The 17,986-nt window shown below is 47.8% G+C and overlaps 1 protein-coding gene across 1 annotated transcript in view; it reads left to right on the top strand.

The window, feature by feature from the left end:
• Nucleotides 1-15,908: 15,908 nt before the first annotated feature.
• ADTRP (androgen dependent TFPI regulating protein) overlaps nucleotides 15,909-17,986 on the top strand; it is a 185,887-nt gene continuing 183,809 nt past the window's right edge. The window contains exon 1 of the mRNA XM_073676684.1: nucleotides 15,909-16,061. Within this exon, the coding sequence (XP_073532785.1) occupies nucleotides 15,909-16,061 (153 nt within the window). The remainder of the gene's footprint in view (nucleotides 16,062-17,986) is intronic.

Below are 17,986 nucleotides of genomic sequence, written 5' to 3'. Positions count from 1 at the left end.
TTGCAAGTTCCTTCGTCCTAATTTTTGGCAGCTTTTGCTTGGAAGGCATAAGCAAAAACTATGGGAGACCCACTCCCCAATAATGGGAATAATGTTTGTAATATGCTGTACTGCATGGCTCTTGTAAGGGGCATTGCAAGTTCCTCCGTCCTAATTTTTGGCAGCTTTTGCTTGGAAGGCATAAGCAAAGACTATGGGAGACCCACTCCCCAATAATGGGAATAATGTTTGTAATATGCTGTACTGCATGGCTCTTGTAAGGGGCATTGCAAGTTCCTCCGTCCTAATTTTTGGCAGCTTTTGCTTGGAAGGCATAAGCAAAGACTATGGGAGACCCACTCCCCAATAATGGGAATAATGTTTGTAATATGCTGTACTGCATGGCTCTTGTAAGGGGCATTGCAAGTTTCTCCTTCCTAATTTTTGGCAGCTTTTGCTTGGAAGGCATAAGCAAAGACTATGGGAGACCCACTCCCCAATAATGGGAATAATGTTTTTAAGATGCTGTACTGTATGGCTCTTGTAAAGGGCATTAAAACCGTCTTGTTAAGCTACTGTGACCTCCACCACTTTTCCAAGGGGCATTAAAACCGTCTTGTTAAGCTACTGCGACCTCCACGTCTCTTCCAACGGGCATTAAAACAATCTTGTTAAGCTACTGTGACCTCCACCACTTTTCCAAGGGGCATTAAAGCCGTCTTGTTAAGCTACTGTGACCTCCACCACTTTTCCAAGGGGCATTAAAACCGTCTTGCTAAGCTACTACGACCTCCTCAACTCTTCCAATGTCAATTGCATTTCCTCCTAATTTTAGTCAGCTTTTGGTTTTCAATGCATAGGTGAACACTAAGGGAGACCCACTCCCCAATAATGGGTAGAAGGTTTTTAGTATGCTGTAATCCACATCTGTTTCAAGGGGCATTGCAGTTCCTCATAATTTTTAGAAAGCCTTCCATTCACTGGCCAACAGTGCACAGGAGACCCAGTTGCTATAAATGGAAAAAATGGTTTAGTTAAGGCCCTCTGACCTCCATGTCACTTCCAAGGGGCATTGGAGTGCCTCTAAATTTTTGGTAGGCATTGCACTCACTGTTTGCCCAAAACTGTGTAGCCGAACCGCTCCTTTTGGTACAGAAACATATCCTACAAGTCATGTGTGGTTGACTGGCCTGATATTGATGTGAATGGTCCCTGTTCCTCCTGCTCTTTCTCCTTTGCCACCACCTCATCCATCATTTATCACCTAAAGCTTTGTTTTAACAGGAGTCATAGAACTGGGATAGTAGCAGGAAAACATCCAGCAATCCTCGGAGGAGGTAGGATATGCGCCAAAAAGCTGACCACCTCAGGCCTAGCCGCTACTAACTACATGCGCTTGCATTCCAAGAAAACAAAGCAGATGCTAACTTCTATCATCATCATCATGCTCCTCACCTTGGCACTCTCAACTCCCCTGATGGAGAAGCCAGGGCCCACCGGAGGAGTCTGGTTCTCTGGTGGGCTCGTCCAATGCTGCCTTAAAGCAGGCCAGGCTAAGAAAAGTGTGGGGGAGGGTCACAGGAGAAATAGGGGCGGCTGGGGACCGTTTATGGACACCCGGCCGCCCCTAGGCAGCTGGGGACTGTGTGTGGACACCCGGCCGCGGGGCGGCTCGGGACCGAGTATGGACACCCGGCCGCCCCCTAGCGGCTGGGGACCGAGCGTGGACACCCAGCTGCCGGTCGGCTGGGGACTGAGTATGGATTCCTCGCTGCCGAAGGAGCCATGAGGTAGTGGCCAGCTTCGGCTTCCTCCAAAGTAAAAGGCCCCATTTCAAGTGAAAGCTAGCAGCCTGTGGGTGGGTGGGTTGTTTGCTGCATATTTGCGCTTGCATTGCAAGGAATGGGGGAGGTACAATTGAACACTGACCTGGGACCTGGACTTGCACGGGGATAGTTGTAAGTCTGCATCTTCTGATGCGGCAAGGATCACTTCTGATGGTCACACTTTTAGGCAGTGACCTGGGAGTCAGAGATGCTTCCAGGGGTCTTCCCCATGCATGTCTTTTCAGCACTGTATGCATGTGTCACACAGCACATGGCCAGATAAGGTTGTAAAATGTTAAAATGACATTTCCCGGTGAATGCATTTGTCACGGTTGAAAGAAATACAAAAGTGCAAAAATGCATGAAAAATACTACTTGTGAACATAGCCCAAGGTGTGGAGGAGTATTTTTGTTTTGGGTTATTTATTTTACCTTATACAGAAGTCTTTACCCTGGAAAGGATGTTCCTTAACATATTTCACAGGAAAACTCTTTCAGTTTCGTTTTTGAACGATTTATTATGAGCCTGTAAAAGTGGCTTAATACCTCTGACCATGTTGTTGACAGCAAGTGACCTGGGGGTCAGAAATGGTTCCTGGGGCGATCCCCATGCTGCCCCCATGTCTTTTGAGCACTGTCGCTATCATTTTTGGGCACTTTTTAGGCTTTCTACAGACTGCCGGGGGTGCCGCCGCAAAATTGCTCGGGTCTCCCATACAATAACATTGGGCTCGTTGCTTGGGTCGAGCACCCGAGTATCACGGCGAACTCGGGCCGAGCTTCGAGCACCCAAGCATTTTAGTGCTCACTCAACACTAGTAATGATACATGGTTTTCTAAATATTTTAAAAATATAAATTTGAAAATTGAGATGTGCATTTGTATTCAGCCCTTGTAGTCTGATACTCTGAAGGACCACCTTTCACAACAATTACTGATACAATTCTTTTGGGGTATGTCTCTACTAGCTTTGCAAATCTACAATTAGGTCCATATATATTTGGGCAGACAACATTTTTCTAATTTTGGTTCTAGACATTACAACAATGAATTTTAAACAAAACAATTCAGATGCAGTTGAAGTTCAGACTTTCAGCTTTCATTTGAGGGTATCCACATTAAAATTGGATGAAGGGTTTAGGAGTTTCAGCTCCTTAACATGTGCCACCCTGTTTTTAAAGGGACCAAAAGTAATTGGACAATTGACTCCAAGGATATTTCATGGACAGGTGTGGGCAATCCCTTCGTTATGTCATTCTCAATTAAGCAGATAAAAGGCCTGGAGTTGATTTGAGGTGTGGTGCTTGCATTTGGAAGGTTTTGCTGTGAAGTAAACATGCGGTCAAAGGAGCTCTCCATGCAGGTGAAACCAACCATCTTTAAGCTGCAAAAGCAGAAAAAAAAACATCCGAGAAATCGCTACAATATTAGGAGTGGAAAAATCTACAGTTTGGTACATCCTGAGAAAGAAAGAAAGCACTGGTGAACTCATCAATGCAAAAAGACCTGGGCGCCCACGGAAGACAACAGTGGTGGATGATCGCAGAATAATCTCCATGGTGAAGAGAAACCCTTCACAACAGCCAACCAAGTGAACAACACTCTCCAGGAAGTAGGCGTTTCAATATCCAAATCTACCACAAAGAGAAGACTGCATGAAAGTAAATACAGAGGGTTCACTGCATGGTGCAAGCCACTCATAAGCATCAAGAATGAAAAGGCTAGACTGGACTCTGCTAAAAAACATCTAAAAAAGCCAGCACAGTTCTGGAAGAACATTCTTTGGACAGATGAAACCAAGATCAACCTCTACCAGAATGATGGAAAGAGAAAAGTATGGCGAAGGTGTGGTACAGCGCATGATCCAAAGCATACCACATCATCTGTAAAACACGGTGGAGGCAGTGTGATGGCTTGGGCATGCATGGCTGCCAGTGGCACTGGGTCACTGGTGTTTATTGATGATGTGACACAGGACAGAAGCAACCGAATGAATTCTGATGTATTCAGAGCCATACTGTGTGCTCAGATCCAGCCAAATGCAGCCAAACTGATTGGTCGTCGTTTCATACTACAGATGGACAATGACCCAAAACATAAAGCCAAAGCAACCCAGGAGTTTATTAAAGCAAAGAAGTGGAATATTCTTGAATGGCCAAGTCAGTCACCTGATCTCAACCCAATTGAGCATGCATTTCACTTGTTAAAAACTAAACTTCAGACAGAAAGGCCCACAAACAAACAGCAACTGAAAACCACCGCAGTGAAGCCCTGGCAGAGCATCAAAAAGGAGGAAACACAGCGTCTGGTGATGTCCATGAGTTCAAGACTTCAGGCAGTCATTGCCAACAAAGGGTTTTCAACCAAGTACTAGAAATGAACATTTTATTTACAATTATTTAATCTGTCCAATTACTTTTGGTCCCTTTAAAAACAGGGTGGCACATGTTAAAGAGCTGAAACTCCTAAACCCTTCATCCAATTTTAATGTGGATACCCTCAAATGAAAGCTGTAAGTCTGAACTTCAACTGCATCTGAATTGTTTGGTTTAAAATTCATTGTTGTAATGTCTATAACCAAAATTAGAAAAATGTTGTCTCTGTCCAAATATATATGGACCTAACTGTAGATGCCGAAAATGTTGCCCCTTTTTATTTGTAAACTACTGTATTTCTAGCTCTGTGTGTTTGGATGGAGAGCATCTGTGAACAGCAATTTTCAAGTCTTGCCACATACTCTCAATGCGATTTAGGTTTGGACTGGGATTGGGCCATTCACACACATGAATATGCTTTGATCTAAACCATTCCATTGTAGCTCTGGCAGTATATTTGATGTCATTGTCCTGCTGGAAGGTGGACCTACGCCTTAGTCTCAAGTCTTTTGCAGCCTCTAATAGGTTTTCCTACTGGATTGCCCTGTATTTGACTCCTTCCATTTTCCAATCAACTATACTTCACTGTCCCTGCTGAAGAAAAGCATCCCCACAGCATGATGCTGTCACCAACATGTGTTCTCAAGGTGATATGCAGTGTTTAGTTTTTTGCAACACAGTGCTTTACATTTAGCCCAAAAAGTTCTTCTTTGGTATCATCTGGCCAAAGCACCTTCCTCCACATGCTATGTAGGGGACCCTGATAGCATGTGGAAGAAAGTTTTCTGGTTATATTAGATCAAACTAGAACATCTTGGGCTAAATACAAAACAATATTTGTGGTGGAAAACAAACACTGCATATCACCTTGAAAACAACATCTCCATCGTCAAAAATAGTGGTGGCAGCATCATGCTGTGTGGATGCTTTTATTCAGCATGGACAGGGAAACTGGTCAGAGTTGATGTGAAGATGGATGCAGATAAATACAGGACAATCCTGAAGGAAAACCTGTTAGAGGCTGCAAAAGACTGGACACTGGGATGTAGGTTCACCTTCCAGTAGGACAATGACCCTAAACATACTGCCAGAACTACAATAGAATGGTTTAGATGAAAACATATTCATGTGTGTGAATAGCCCAGTCACAGTCTAAATCTCATTGAGAATCTGTGGCAAGACTTGATCATTGCTGTAGATATACAGTCATGGCCGAAAGTGTTGGCTCCTTTGAAATTGTTCCAGAAAACGAAGTATTTCTCCCAGAAAATTATTGCAATCACACGTTTTGTTATGCACACGTTTATTTTCTTTTTGTGTGTATTGGAACAAAAAAGGCAAATTGGACATAATTTCACACAAAACCCCAAAAATGGTCTGGACAAAATTGTTGGCACCCTCAACTCAATATTTGGCTGCACACCCTTTGGAGTTAATAACTGCAATCAATTGCTTCCTATAACCATCAACAAACTTCTTACACCTCTCAACTGGAATTTTGGACAACTCTTCTGTTGCAAATGGCTCCAGGTCTCTCATACTTGAAGGGTGCCTTCTGCCAACTGTAATTTTAATATCTCTCCACAGGTGTTCAATGGGATTGTAGCATCGGCGTCTCTGCCCCGTACTAGGCAGAGACGCCGTCCCTCTCACCTCCCCGCTCCTGGCGCGGCGTCCTCCAGCGCTTCTCTCCCAGCTGCTTCCGGCACGCGCTCCTTCCCCGGCAGTGTGCTTAGGGCACGCGCTCCCCCTCTCTTAAAGGGACCGCGCGCGCCGTCCTAAGGAGTCCCCGGCCAATTGCCGGAGGACCTCCCATATTTAAGGCACCTCCTCCAAAATGGAGGTGCCCGAGCAATGTTGTTGCAAAGCCTTCACTCTGCTTCAGCCCTCAGGTCCCGTTACCAGTTACCAGCCAGTCACCTGCCAGATTCCTGCTTGTTACCTGCCAGTCACCTGCCGGATTCCTGCCTGTTACCTGCCAGTTACCTGCCTGATTCCTGCTTGATACCTGCCTGATATCCGTTTACCTGCTTGCAAGCCTGCGGTCCGACGGTCTGCTTTCCTACACCTGTCAGTCTGTCTATGGACCAGCCTGCTCGCTCACCTGGGAGCGCTCATCTGCTACCTGCCTGCTAGCCTACCTGGAGGCTCCGCCGTCACTTGCCGTGACCACCTGCCTGTCCAGAGACTCTTGCCTGCTCACCTGGGAGCGCTCATCTGCTACCTGTCTGCTAGCCTACCTGGAGGCTCTGCCGTCACTTGCCGTGACCACCTGCCTGTCCAGAGACTCTTGCCTGCTCACCTGGGAGCGCTCATCTGCTACCTGTCTGCTAGCCTACCTGGAGGCTCTGCCGTCACTTGCCGTGACCACCTGCCCGTCCAGAGGCTCTCGCCCGCTCACCTGGGAGCGCTCACCAGCCACCTGCCTGCTGTCCTTCTACCCAGAGACTGTCCCTGTCACTTGCCGTGAGTACCCGTCCTTTTACCCAGAGACTGTCCCTGTCACTTGCCGTGACTACCTGCCCCTCTACCCAGAGACTGTCCCTGTCACTTGCCGTGACTACCTGCCCGTCTTCCCTGGGAGCCACCCGCTTCCTTACATGGACTGCCCCCTTGTATAGTTGCACAGAGGTTCCACCTCCCAGACCCGTTACAGTTTGCTCGGGCCATGGAACCCGGTGGCCCCCAGATCTCCGATCTGCACCAGGAAGTCTTACATCACAAAAAAAACTCAGCAGGAGGTGGTACTGTCCTATCTACGGTCCGTTAACTCTCATCTAGGCGCATTGTGTGACTTGTCTATGTCTACCTCTGGTCCAGCCATGCCCATTCCTGCGGTACCGCAATCTAGTCCCTTCATGGTACCCGACTATGGACCTCGGCTTCTGGCACCTCCACGCTTTGCCGGCGAACCTACTTTAGCTCGGGGTTTCATAAACCAGTGCACCCTGCACTTTGAGCTATTGGCATACCAGTTCATCTCCGACCGAGCCAAGGTGGCCTTCATCATGTCCCATCTTACTGGGGAGGCACTGGCATGGCTAAATCCCCTGTGGGAGAGAGGGGATCCCCTGGTGTCCGACCTGCCGTCTTTCCTCGCTGCTTTCCGGAAAGTCTTCGATGAACCTGGACGGAAAACCTCTTCTGCCTCCTCACTGCTACGTCTCCGCCAAGGGAGTCTCACCGTGGGCCAATATGCCATACGGTTCCGCACCCTCGCTTCTGAGCTTGCCTGGGAAAATGAGGCTCTGGTGTCCGTCTTCTGGGAGGGTCTTTCCGGTCGGATTAAGGACGAGTTAGCTGGTCGGGACATTCCTACCACTCTGGATGACCTGGTGTCACTAGCTACCCGGATTGGCATCCGGTTCCAAGAACGAGCCAAAGAGACTACCTGGGAGAAAGACTTTTCTTGCTCTGCTCCTACTTCCCTGAGACCTGCCTCTCAATCAGTTACTCCGCGGGCGCCCTCGCCTGAACCTATGCAGATCGACCAGACCAAGATGGTCAAATCTCGCCAAGAATCTCGCCGAGCCGAGGGAAACTGTTTCTATTGTGGCAGTATGGAGCACTTCATCCGTTCCTGCCCGGAGAAGCCGGGAAACGCCAGTGTCTAGGACCGCTCGGAGAGGTCGTCCTAGACAAAAGTAAGCCCTCTCCGTCTCTGACTTTACCGGTCTCTATTGCTTGGGGAGAAAACCGTCACTTTGAACTTGCCCACCTGGATTCTGGAGCTGCTGGAAACCTCATCTCCCAGTCTCTGGTAGAGAGATACCGTATTCCCACCAAGTCCCTGGCTGAACCATTATCAGTCGCCTCCGTGGATGGAAGACTTCTCTCGGAGACCATCCTGCTCGTCACTGAACCCATAACCCTGCAGGTGGGAATGCTGCACTCTGAGGAAATCTCATTCCATGTGTTGTCCAGACTTTCTCACTCCCTGTTGCTAGGTCTACCTTGGCTCCAGACACACGAACCCGTATTGAACTGGCGATCCGGTGAAGTACTCCGATGGGGTCCAGACTGCCATAGGACCTGCCTGGTTCCGGTCCGCCCAGTTCGCCCTCCGCCTACTCCAGCTAATTTACCAGGTCTCCCGGCTCCTTACTGGCCCTATGCGGACGTCTTCGGTAAGAAGGAAGCAGAGACGTTGCCACTCCATAGGCCATATGACTGCCCGATCGACCTGGTACCTGGCACCACTCCTCCCCGTGGGCGTATCTACCCGTTGTCTGCAGCCGAGACCCGGGCCATGTCTGAGTACATTGAAGAGAATCTGGCTAGGGGATTTATCCGGAAATCTACCTCCCCGGCTGGAGCCGGATTCTTCTTTGTCAAAAAGAAAGACGGCTCGCTACGCCCCTGTATTGACTATAGAGGACTCAATCAGATCACGGTTAAAAATAAATACCCCCTTCCGCTCATCTCTGAGTTATTTGATCGTCTTAAAGGTGCCCGGATCTTATCCAAGCTGGATCTACGTGGAGCTTATAACATGGTCCGTATCCGTCAGGGAGACGAGTGGAAAACAGCATTTAATACCCGGGACGGACACTATGAGTACCGTGTGATGCCCTTCGGTCTCTGCAATGCTCCCGCCGTCTTCCAAGAACTGGTCAACGACATCTTCCGTGACCTTCTTTACTCCTGCGTGGTGGTATACCTGGACGACATCTTGGTCTTCTCTCCGGATCTTCCCACACACCGGAGGGATGTTCGTCAGGTCCTGCTTAGGCTCAGGCAGAACCACCTCTATGCTAAATACGAGAAGTGCCTTTTTGAGCAGACCTCTCTTCCTTTCTTGGGCTATGTTATCTCCCAGACAGGCTTGCGAATGGATCCCGAGAAGCTCTCTGCTGTCCTAAAGTGGCCCCGACCGGAGGGCTTGAAGGCGATACAGCGATTCCTGGGCTTCGCTAATTACTATCGTCTCTTCATTCCTCACTTCTCGTCACGGACTGCGCCCATATCTGCGCTCACCCGTAAGGGAGCAAATCCCAAGATATGGTCATCCGAAGCTGAGGAGGCCTTCCTTTCCCTGAAACAAGCCTTCTCCTCTGCCCCTGTGCTGCACCGTCCGGACTGCAACAAACAGTTCTACCTGGAGGTTGATGCCTCCTCCTCTGGAGCCGGAGCGGTGCTCACCCAGAAGTCTTCCTCCGGGAGAATGGTAACCTGCGGCTTTTTCTCTAAAATCTTCTCCTCCTCTGAGCGCAATTACTCCATAGGAGACCGAGAACTGCTTGCCGTTAAATTGGCGCTGGAGGAGTGGCGTTACCTGCTTGAAGGGGCTCTATACCCGGTGATCATCTATACGGATCACAAGAACCTGGCATATCTCCAAAATGCCCAGAGACTTAATCCACGTCAAGCCCGGTGGTCTTTGTTCTTTGCCCGCTTCGATTTCATCCTTCATTTCCGCCCGGCGGACAAAAATGTCAAAGCTGATGCCTTGTCCCGATCCTTCCTGTCCTCCGACCAAGAGGAGGAGCCTATGCACATTATCGACCTCTCCAAGGTGATGAATGTGGCCCCCTTGGATTTGACTCGTCTTCCACCCGGCAAGACGTTCGTGGCGCCTCCAGACCGTGAGAGGGTTCTTCGCTGGGGTCATTCTTCTAAACTAGCTGGCCATGCCGGCCAAAAGAAGACCTTCCTACTCATTTCCCGGCATTACTGGTGGTCTACCCTGCGTAAGGATGTGGTAGACTTCGTCTCTGCCTGTTCATCTTGTGGCCGCAACAAAATTCCCAGACACTTACCAGCTGGTCATCTCCTGGCGCTTCCCATACCTGTTGCCCCGTGGCAACACATCGCTATGGACTTCATTACCGATCTTCCTGTCTCTGCCGGGTGTACTGTCATTTGGGTGGTCGCGGACCGCTTGTCTAAAATGGCCCACTTCATTCCCCTGCCTGGTCTTCCGTCTGCACCTGAGCTGGCTAAGGACTTTATTCGCCATATCTTCCGTCTCCATGGCCTACCCCTCCACATCGTGTCGGATCGAGGGGTTCAGTTTACCTCACGCTTCTGGAGAGCCACATGTAAACTGCTGGACGTCATCCTGGACTTCTCCTCTGCTTACCACCCTCAGTCCAATGGTCAAGTGGAGCGGATCAATCAGATCCTTACCAGCTATCTCCGGCACTTTGTTAATGCCCACCATTCTGATTGGGTGAACCTCCTTCCTTGGGCCGAGTTCTCTTAAAATAACCACGAGAGCGAATCCTCTTCCAAGTCCCCGTTCTTTATTGTCTATGGCCAGCACCTCCGGATTCCACTCCCTGTCTCCGTTTCTGTGGACAACCCTGCTGCGGAGTCTCTTGTCAGCGAATTTTCTACTATTTGGGAGAGTACCAGGTCCGCTCTTCTTCTGTCCTCTGAGCGGATGAAGAGATATGCTGATAAGAGACGTCTGGATCCGCCTCAATTCCGTCCGGGAGACAAGGTTTGGCTCTCGTCCAAACATGTGCGGCTCAAAGTACCCTCCTTCAAGTTGGGCCCTCGATTCATCGGTTCCTTCGAAGTCCTCAGGCAAATTAACCCTGTGGCCTACAAATTAAAACTCCCGGCCACCCTACGGATTCCCAACTCCTTCCACGTATCTCTCCTCAAACCCGTTGTCTTTAACTCTTTTTCCAATAATCCAGGTGCCCCTCCTGCTCCGGTTTCCGCTGATGACGTCTTTGAGGTAGAGAGTATTCTGGCCTCCAAGAGGGTAAGAGGAAAGACCTTTTTTCTGGTAGATTGGAAGGGGTTTGGTCCTGAGGAGAGAACTTGGGAACCTAGGGAGAACATCAACGCCCCGCTTCTCCTTGAAAAATTTCTTTCTGGCCAAAAAAAGAGGGGGCCTAAAGGGGGGGGTACTGTAGCATCGGCGTCTCTGCCCCGTACTAGGCAGAGATGCCGTCCCTCTCACCTCCCCGCTCCTGGCGCGGTGTCCTCCAGCGCTTCTCTCCCCGCTGCTTCCTGCACGCGCTCCTTCCCCGGCAGTGTGCTTAGGGCGCGCGCGCGCTCCCCCTCTCTTAAAGGGACCGTGCGCGCCGTCCTAAGGAGTCCCCGGCCAATTGCCGGAGGACCTCCCATATTTAAGGCACCTCCTCCAAAATGGAGGTGCCCGAGCAATGTTGTTGCAAAGCCTTCACTCTGCTTCAGCCCTCAGGTCCCGTTACCAGTTACCAGCCAGTCACCTGCCAGATTCCTGCTTGTTACCTGCCAGTCACCTGCCGGATTCCTGCCTGTTACCTGCCAGTTACCTGCCTGATTCCTGCTTGATACCTGCCTGATATCCGTTTACCTGCTTGCAAGCCTGCGGTCCGACGGTCTGCTTTCCTACACCTGTCAGTCTGTCTATGGACCAGCCTGCTCGCTCACCTGGGAGCGCTCATCTGCTAACTGCCTGCTAGCCTACCTGGAGGCTCCGCCGTCACTTGCCGTGACCACCTGCCTGTCCAGAGACTCTCGCCTGCTCACCTGGGAGCGCTCATCTGCTACCTGTCTGCTAGCCTACCTGGAGGCTCTGCCGTCACTTGCCGTGACCACCTGCCTGTCCAGAGACTCTTGCCTGCTCACCTGGGAGCGCTCACCTGCTACCTGTCTGCTAGCCTACCTGGAGGCTCTGCCGTCACTTGCCGTGACCACCTGCCCGTCCAGAGACTCTCGCCCGCTCACCTGGGAGCGCTCACCAGCCACCTGCCTGCTGTCCTTCTACCCAGAGACTGTCCCTGTCACTTGCCGTGAGTAACCCGTCCTTTTACCCAGAGACTGTCCCTGTCACTTGCCGTGACTACCTGCCCCTCTACCCAGAGACTGTCCCTGTCACTTGCTGTGACTACCTGCCCGTCTTCCCTGGGAGCCACCCGCTTCCTTACATGGACTGCCCCCTTGTATAGTTGCACAGAGGTTCCACCTCCCAGACCCGTTACAGGGATTTATAGCCGGACTCACTGATCGCCACTGCAGAACTCTCCAGCACTTTGTTTCCATCCACTTCTGGGTGCTTGTTGAAGTATGTTTGAGGTCATTGTCCTGCTGGAGGACCTATGATCTTGGACACAAACCCACCTTTCTGACACTGGGCACTACATTGCGACCCAAAATTCTTTGGTAATCTTCAGATTTCATGATGCCTTGAACACAGTCAAGGCACCTAGTGCAAGAGTCAGCAAAACATCCCTAAAACATGTTTGAACTTTCACCATGCAGTGGTGGGCCAAAAGTATTGGCACCCCTGCAATTCTGTCAGATAATAATACCAAAGAATTTGTGATTGCAATCATTTTCAGGAAGAAACTGAGTATTATCTGACAGAATTGCAGGGGTGCCAATACTTTTGGCCACCACTGTATTTGACTGTAGGTACTGTGTTCTTTTCGTTGTAGGCTTCATTTCATTTTCGGTAAACAGTAGAAAGATGTGCTTTACCAAAAAGCTCTATCTTGGTCTCATCTGTCCACATGATGCTTTCCTAGAAGGATTTTGACTTACTCATACATTTTGTCAAACTGCAGTTTAGTTTTTTTTATGTCTCTGTGTCAGCAATGGGGTCCCCTTGGGTCTCGTGCCATAGCGTTTCATGTCATTCAAATGTCGACGGAAAGTTCGCACTGACACTGATACACTCTGAGCCTGCAGGACAACTTGAATATCTTTGGAACTTTATTGTAGATGCTTATCCATCATCCGGACGATTCTGCGTTGCAACCTTTTATCAATTTTTCTTTGCCGTCCACATCCAGGTAGATTAGCTAAAATGCCATGGGGGTTGTAAACTTCTTGATTGTTACACACTGTGGACAAAAGAACATCAAGATCTCTGGAGATAGAGTTGTAAACTTGAGATTGTTAATATTTTTCAACAATTTTTGTTCTCAGACAGTTTTCTTCTCCTCTTTCTGTTCTTCATGCTTAGTGTGGCACACACAGACACACAATGCAAAGATTAAGTCAACTTGTCCCCTTTTTATCTGGTTTCAGGTGTGATTTTCATATTTTCCACACCTGTCACTTGCCACAGGTGAGTTTGAACGAGCATCACATGCTTGAAACAAAGTTGTTTACCCACAATTTTGGAAAGGTGCCAACAATTTTATCTGGCCAATTTTTTTTTTTTTGTGAAATGATGTCCAATTTGACTTTTTTTCTCTGTTTTTTTGTGTTGTTCCAATACACACAAATGAATTAAACATGTGTATTACAAAACATGTGTAATTGCAATAAATTTCTGGGAGAAATACTTCCTCTTCTGGAACAATTTCAAGGGTGCCAACACTTTCGGCCATGACTGTAAATCTTGGCACTCAGATGCGATGAAATGATGACAGTTTTTGAATAACAGCAATTCAAAATTATAGACTTTTCGGTCATACAGTAGACCTTCATCAGTACACAGATTGCCCAGAAAGGATGTTTGATCCAGAGAAACAGCGCAAAGGTAGACAAGCTGTATCCACTGCTGCAGAGAGAGAGAAGTGTCATATTTACCCTCATCATTGATGCTGGTCACAGACCCTCTCTATCCAATCTCACCGATCAAGAGCTAGTTTGCAAAGAAGAATGGGCAAAAATGTCACCCCTAGATGTGCAAAGCTGGTAGAGAAGACATACCCCAAAAGACATAGCAGTAATTTCAACGAAAGGTGCTCCTACTCAGTATTGACTTAAGGGGGCTTAATACAAATGCATGTCACAATTTTCAGATTATATTTTTTAAATATTCAGAAAACGCTCAAAGGAATGAAGATATTATTTCTATGTAAATAACACGTGCTGTGCATTATGTTCCGGTTTTTTGAACGTCTTTTAGCCACTTCAGATTTTTAAAAAATGGCAGGTTGTTACGAGAAGTTAGCTGACCATTCTTCAGGTGTTCTCCACTTGGAAGTCACTCCATTCTTACAATACAAGTCAACAAAAAAGCTAAAGATGACCATAAGACACATGGGAATCTTTTGAAACGTTTTGTAAGCGTTTTCCCTCAAAAAATGCCTGAAAAAAACACACAAATGTAAATGAAAAGTGTTTACAAACCGCTTCAGGAAATAACAGAAAGATGTGCAAAAAAAAACATCTGGAAAATATGCCACAACTTCGTAAAGCATTTTCCATTAGTAAATCTTGTTGGGTTCGCCCGCCTGGAAAAGGTGTAATATAAAGGTTGACGTATGGAAGATTTGCAGCAGAAATTTCTAAAGCAGTCATACTCATCTAAATAAGCATTGCATAAGTATAAGCGCGTGGTGCAGAAGCAAAGCCTTTCAGTTGTATAAAACAGATTTTCAGTTGCAGAAATTTTGTCAACAAATCTGCTTATTAGTTTGCAACCTTTGTTTCCTTTCTGGTCCATATGTTTTATAATGGACCAAAAAATATAATTTTTTCATTTTGGTAATTTATTTTTGTCTTTTTTTAACTCAGTACTCAGGATTAAATAAAAATGAATTACTGCAACATACAATATAGACAATGTGGAACCTAGTCATAAGGAATCCAAAAAAATGAAAATATAATGTAGATTAAAACTGCTGAAAATGAGTGAATCCAAAGCATTGATGAAAACAGATGAAAATAGCCCTGAGAGCGGTTGTTCATCAGCATTCTGCACCTGTGTTACTTCCTTGTAACAAAAGGAGGCTTGCTGCATCCTGTTGTGCATTTTCCTTGAACATCTTGGCTGGTAACTACCATTGCCTTTTTGCTATTTTCTAATTGCATTTTGGATTTTTTTTTAAAGATTCCGTTTATTGCTTTGGCTGTGCTTTTGTTATGAAAACAGATGAAACCGATATTAATTCAGTTGATTTTCGCCTTTTATTTTGAATCGTAGCATGCAGTGTGATCTTTCTCTTACATAAATTCTGCATTCAGTAGAATGAACCCTCCTAAGCCGTCTATATGGGCATACAGCTCATGAAAAGTTCAATAAAATGATACCTTAATATCTGCGATCCGATGTTTTAATCCAGAGAAAACCACATTTTTCTTAATATATAAATTAGGTGTAAAGATCTATGGGTAGGACATAGATCTCACAAAGGGTTTGCCTTCAAAGCTTATTTTAAATGAAAAGGGGCATTGCCAAAGTGAGACATGTAATAACTGATAGCCCTGGAAGCAGATTCTCATGCAGATCTGTGTCCGGTCCATAGATCTTAACAGCTCATTTATGTATTAAGAAAAACATGTATTTCTCAGGAATAAGACATTGGATAGCAGATATCAAGGTATCATTTTATTCAGCTTCCTATGGCCAACATGCCCATATAAAGGGCTTAGGAGGGGTGATCTTACAGACAGATTCCCTTTAACACTATACATCAAGCTTGCCGAAGGCAGATTGTGAAATTGTAAACTGAATGAACTGTTTTAAATTACATCTTATGCAACAAAATGAGAAATCTCAGGCTGAGAAATTGTAAGGATGATCTTTTCACGTAACAAAAGCTAAAAAACAAAGATCCTAATTGTTTCAAATACAATTATAAAATTTTAATCTCCCCTGATCTTCCATGAAATCCTCAGACTGAAGATTGTAGTAAAATCCTCAGAATGAAGTAAACTTGGACGCTGTGATCACCACCAACACAGGCAGAACTATTTGTCCCAAAGCCGATTTCTTAATCAGAACAAAGCTCGGTACTGCTCAGCAGTTTTCATGAGACGAGTACAGATAGAGGAGCTCAAGGGACAGCTGTAGTTTAGTCACTGGGCCTCCTTATTAGATTGCTGGACCATGGCCACTGCTGCCATCCTTCTGTACCACTGCTCTGCTTTCATCTGGTACTTTTTCCTCACTTACTCTCTGTTAACGGTCAGAGCAACAGATCAGCCGGCTGGAGTTTTCTTATATGGTGGGCAATGGAAATACTTAACAGTACTTAACGTGGTAAGTGTTGTATTTCATTAACATTCTTTAATTTCAAAGATGAAATCTAATATTGCTTCTGTTAAAGGCTAGATTCATAAATAGTTTTTTTTTTTATCAAATTTTATTGCAATTTTTGGAATTACATTATTAGAAAAAACTAAAAGACAGAAGAATATTTAGTGGATAGAGTCAGCATACATGGTGCCAGACTATATCCTACAGTATCTTTATTACCAAAACACAGGAGCCATACATGCCGCTGATCTCCGCTATAACATTTAATAAATCCTTTTGTTAGGCTGTGTTCACATACAGCCATCACACTGTGGCTGAAAACTGCAAAAGTTCTGTGTCGCTGAGGTATTTCCACTGTTTTACCGCACAAACACTTTATTCTGCAAAGAAACATCAGCAAAACCTCAGGGCCATTTCGATCAGCTGGGTGGTTTCACTGATCAAGAAGTGAAGAATTGTTTCCCTGCAAGATTAGATGTAATTACATTGATAAGATTCTAACTGCCATGTAGAGCATGACTAATGACACAATACACTAACCTTAGTGTAGCGTCGGCGTCCCTGCCTCCTGCCAGACAGGGACGCCGTTCCCCTCACCTCTCCGCTCCGTGCCCGGCGGCTTCCTCCCGCTCTGCTGGCTGCGCGCGCTGCTTCCCGGCCTCTGTGCTTAGGGCGCGCGCGCGCTCCCCCTCTCTTAAAGGGGCCGCGCGCGCCGTCCTAAGGAGTCCCCGGCCAATGGCCGGAGGACCTCACCATATATAAGGCACCTCCTCCAAAATGGAGGTGCCCGAGCAATGTTGTTGCAAAGCCTTTCAACTCTGCTTCAGACCTCAGGTCCCGTTACCAGCTACCTGCCAGATTCCTGCTTGATACCTGCCTGATATCTGCTTACCTGCTTGCTATCCTGTGTTCCGACAGTCTGCCTACCAGCACCTGCCAGTCTGTCTATGGATCAGTCCGCCTGCGGACCAGGAAGTACCTGCCAGACACCTGGGAGCGCTCACCTGCTACCTGCCTGCTAGCCTACCTGGAGGCTCTGCCGTCACTTGCTGTGACCACCTGCCTGTCCAGAGACTCTTGCCCGCTCACCTGAGAGCGCTCACCTGCTACCTGCCTGCTAGCCTATCTAGAGACTCCTTCCCTGCTGTCACTTGCCTTGACCACCTGCCGGTCTAGAGACTCCTTCCCTGCTGTCACTTGCCGTGACCACCTGCCCGTCTAGAGACTCTTTCCCTGCTGTCACTTGCTGTGACCACCTGCCCGTCTAGGGACTCTTACCCTGCTGTCACTTGCCGTGACCATCCGCCTGTCAAGAGACTGTCCCAGTCACTTGCCGTGACCTCCTGCCCTTCTACCCAGAGACTGTCCCTGTCACTTGCCCTGACTACCTGCCCGCCTTCCCTGGGAGCCACTCGCTTCCTTACAAGGACTGCCCCTTTGTATAGTTGCTCTGAGGTTCCACCTCCCAGACCTGTTACAGTTTGCTCGGGCCATGGAACCCGGTGGCACCCAAGCTCCCTCGCTCTCGGACCTATGTCATGAACTTTCCCGTCAGAGGTCCCAACAGGAGTCCATCCTGAGCCACCTGCGTAGTGTTAACTCCCGCCTGGACACACTGACTACCTCTTCGGGACCTGCTTCCAGTCGCACGACTCCTACCCCGGCAGCGTCGCTGCCCATCAATTCCATGGCATCTCTTCCCGGTCCCCGCCTCACCGCCCCGCCTCGTTTTGGCGGAGATCCCGGTCAGGCACGGGGCTTCATTAACCTGTGGACTCTGCACTTCGAACTGTTGGCACACCAGTTTTCCACCGACCGAGCCAAAGTAGCCTTCATCATGTCCCATCTCACGGGGGAGGCGCTGGCTTGGCTAAATCCTCTATGGGAGAGAGGAGACCCCCTGGTGTCCAACCTGCCAGCCTTTCTCA

The sequence above is a fragment of the Phyllobates terribilis genome, unplaced genomic scaffold (genome assembly GCF_046119375.1).
Source record: "Phyllobates terribilis strain yellow unplaced genomic scaffold, ASM4611937v1 Scaffold_4__5_contigs__length_816908805, whole genome shotgun sequence".
Lineage (NCBI taxonomy): Eukaryota > Metazoa > Chordata > Amphibia > Anura > Dendrobatidae > Phyllobates > Phyllobates terribilis.
This window is presented reverse-complemented; position numbering and strand designations above follow the sequence as displayed.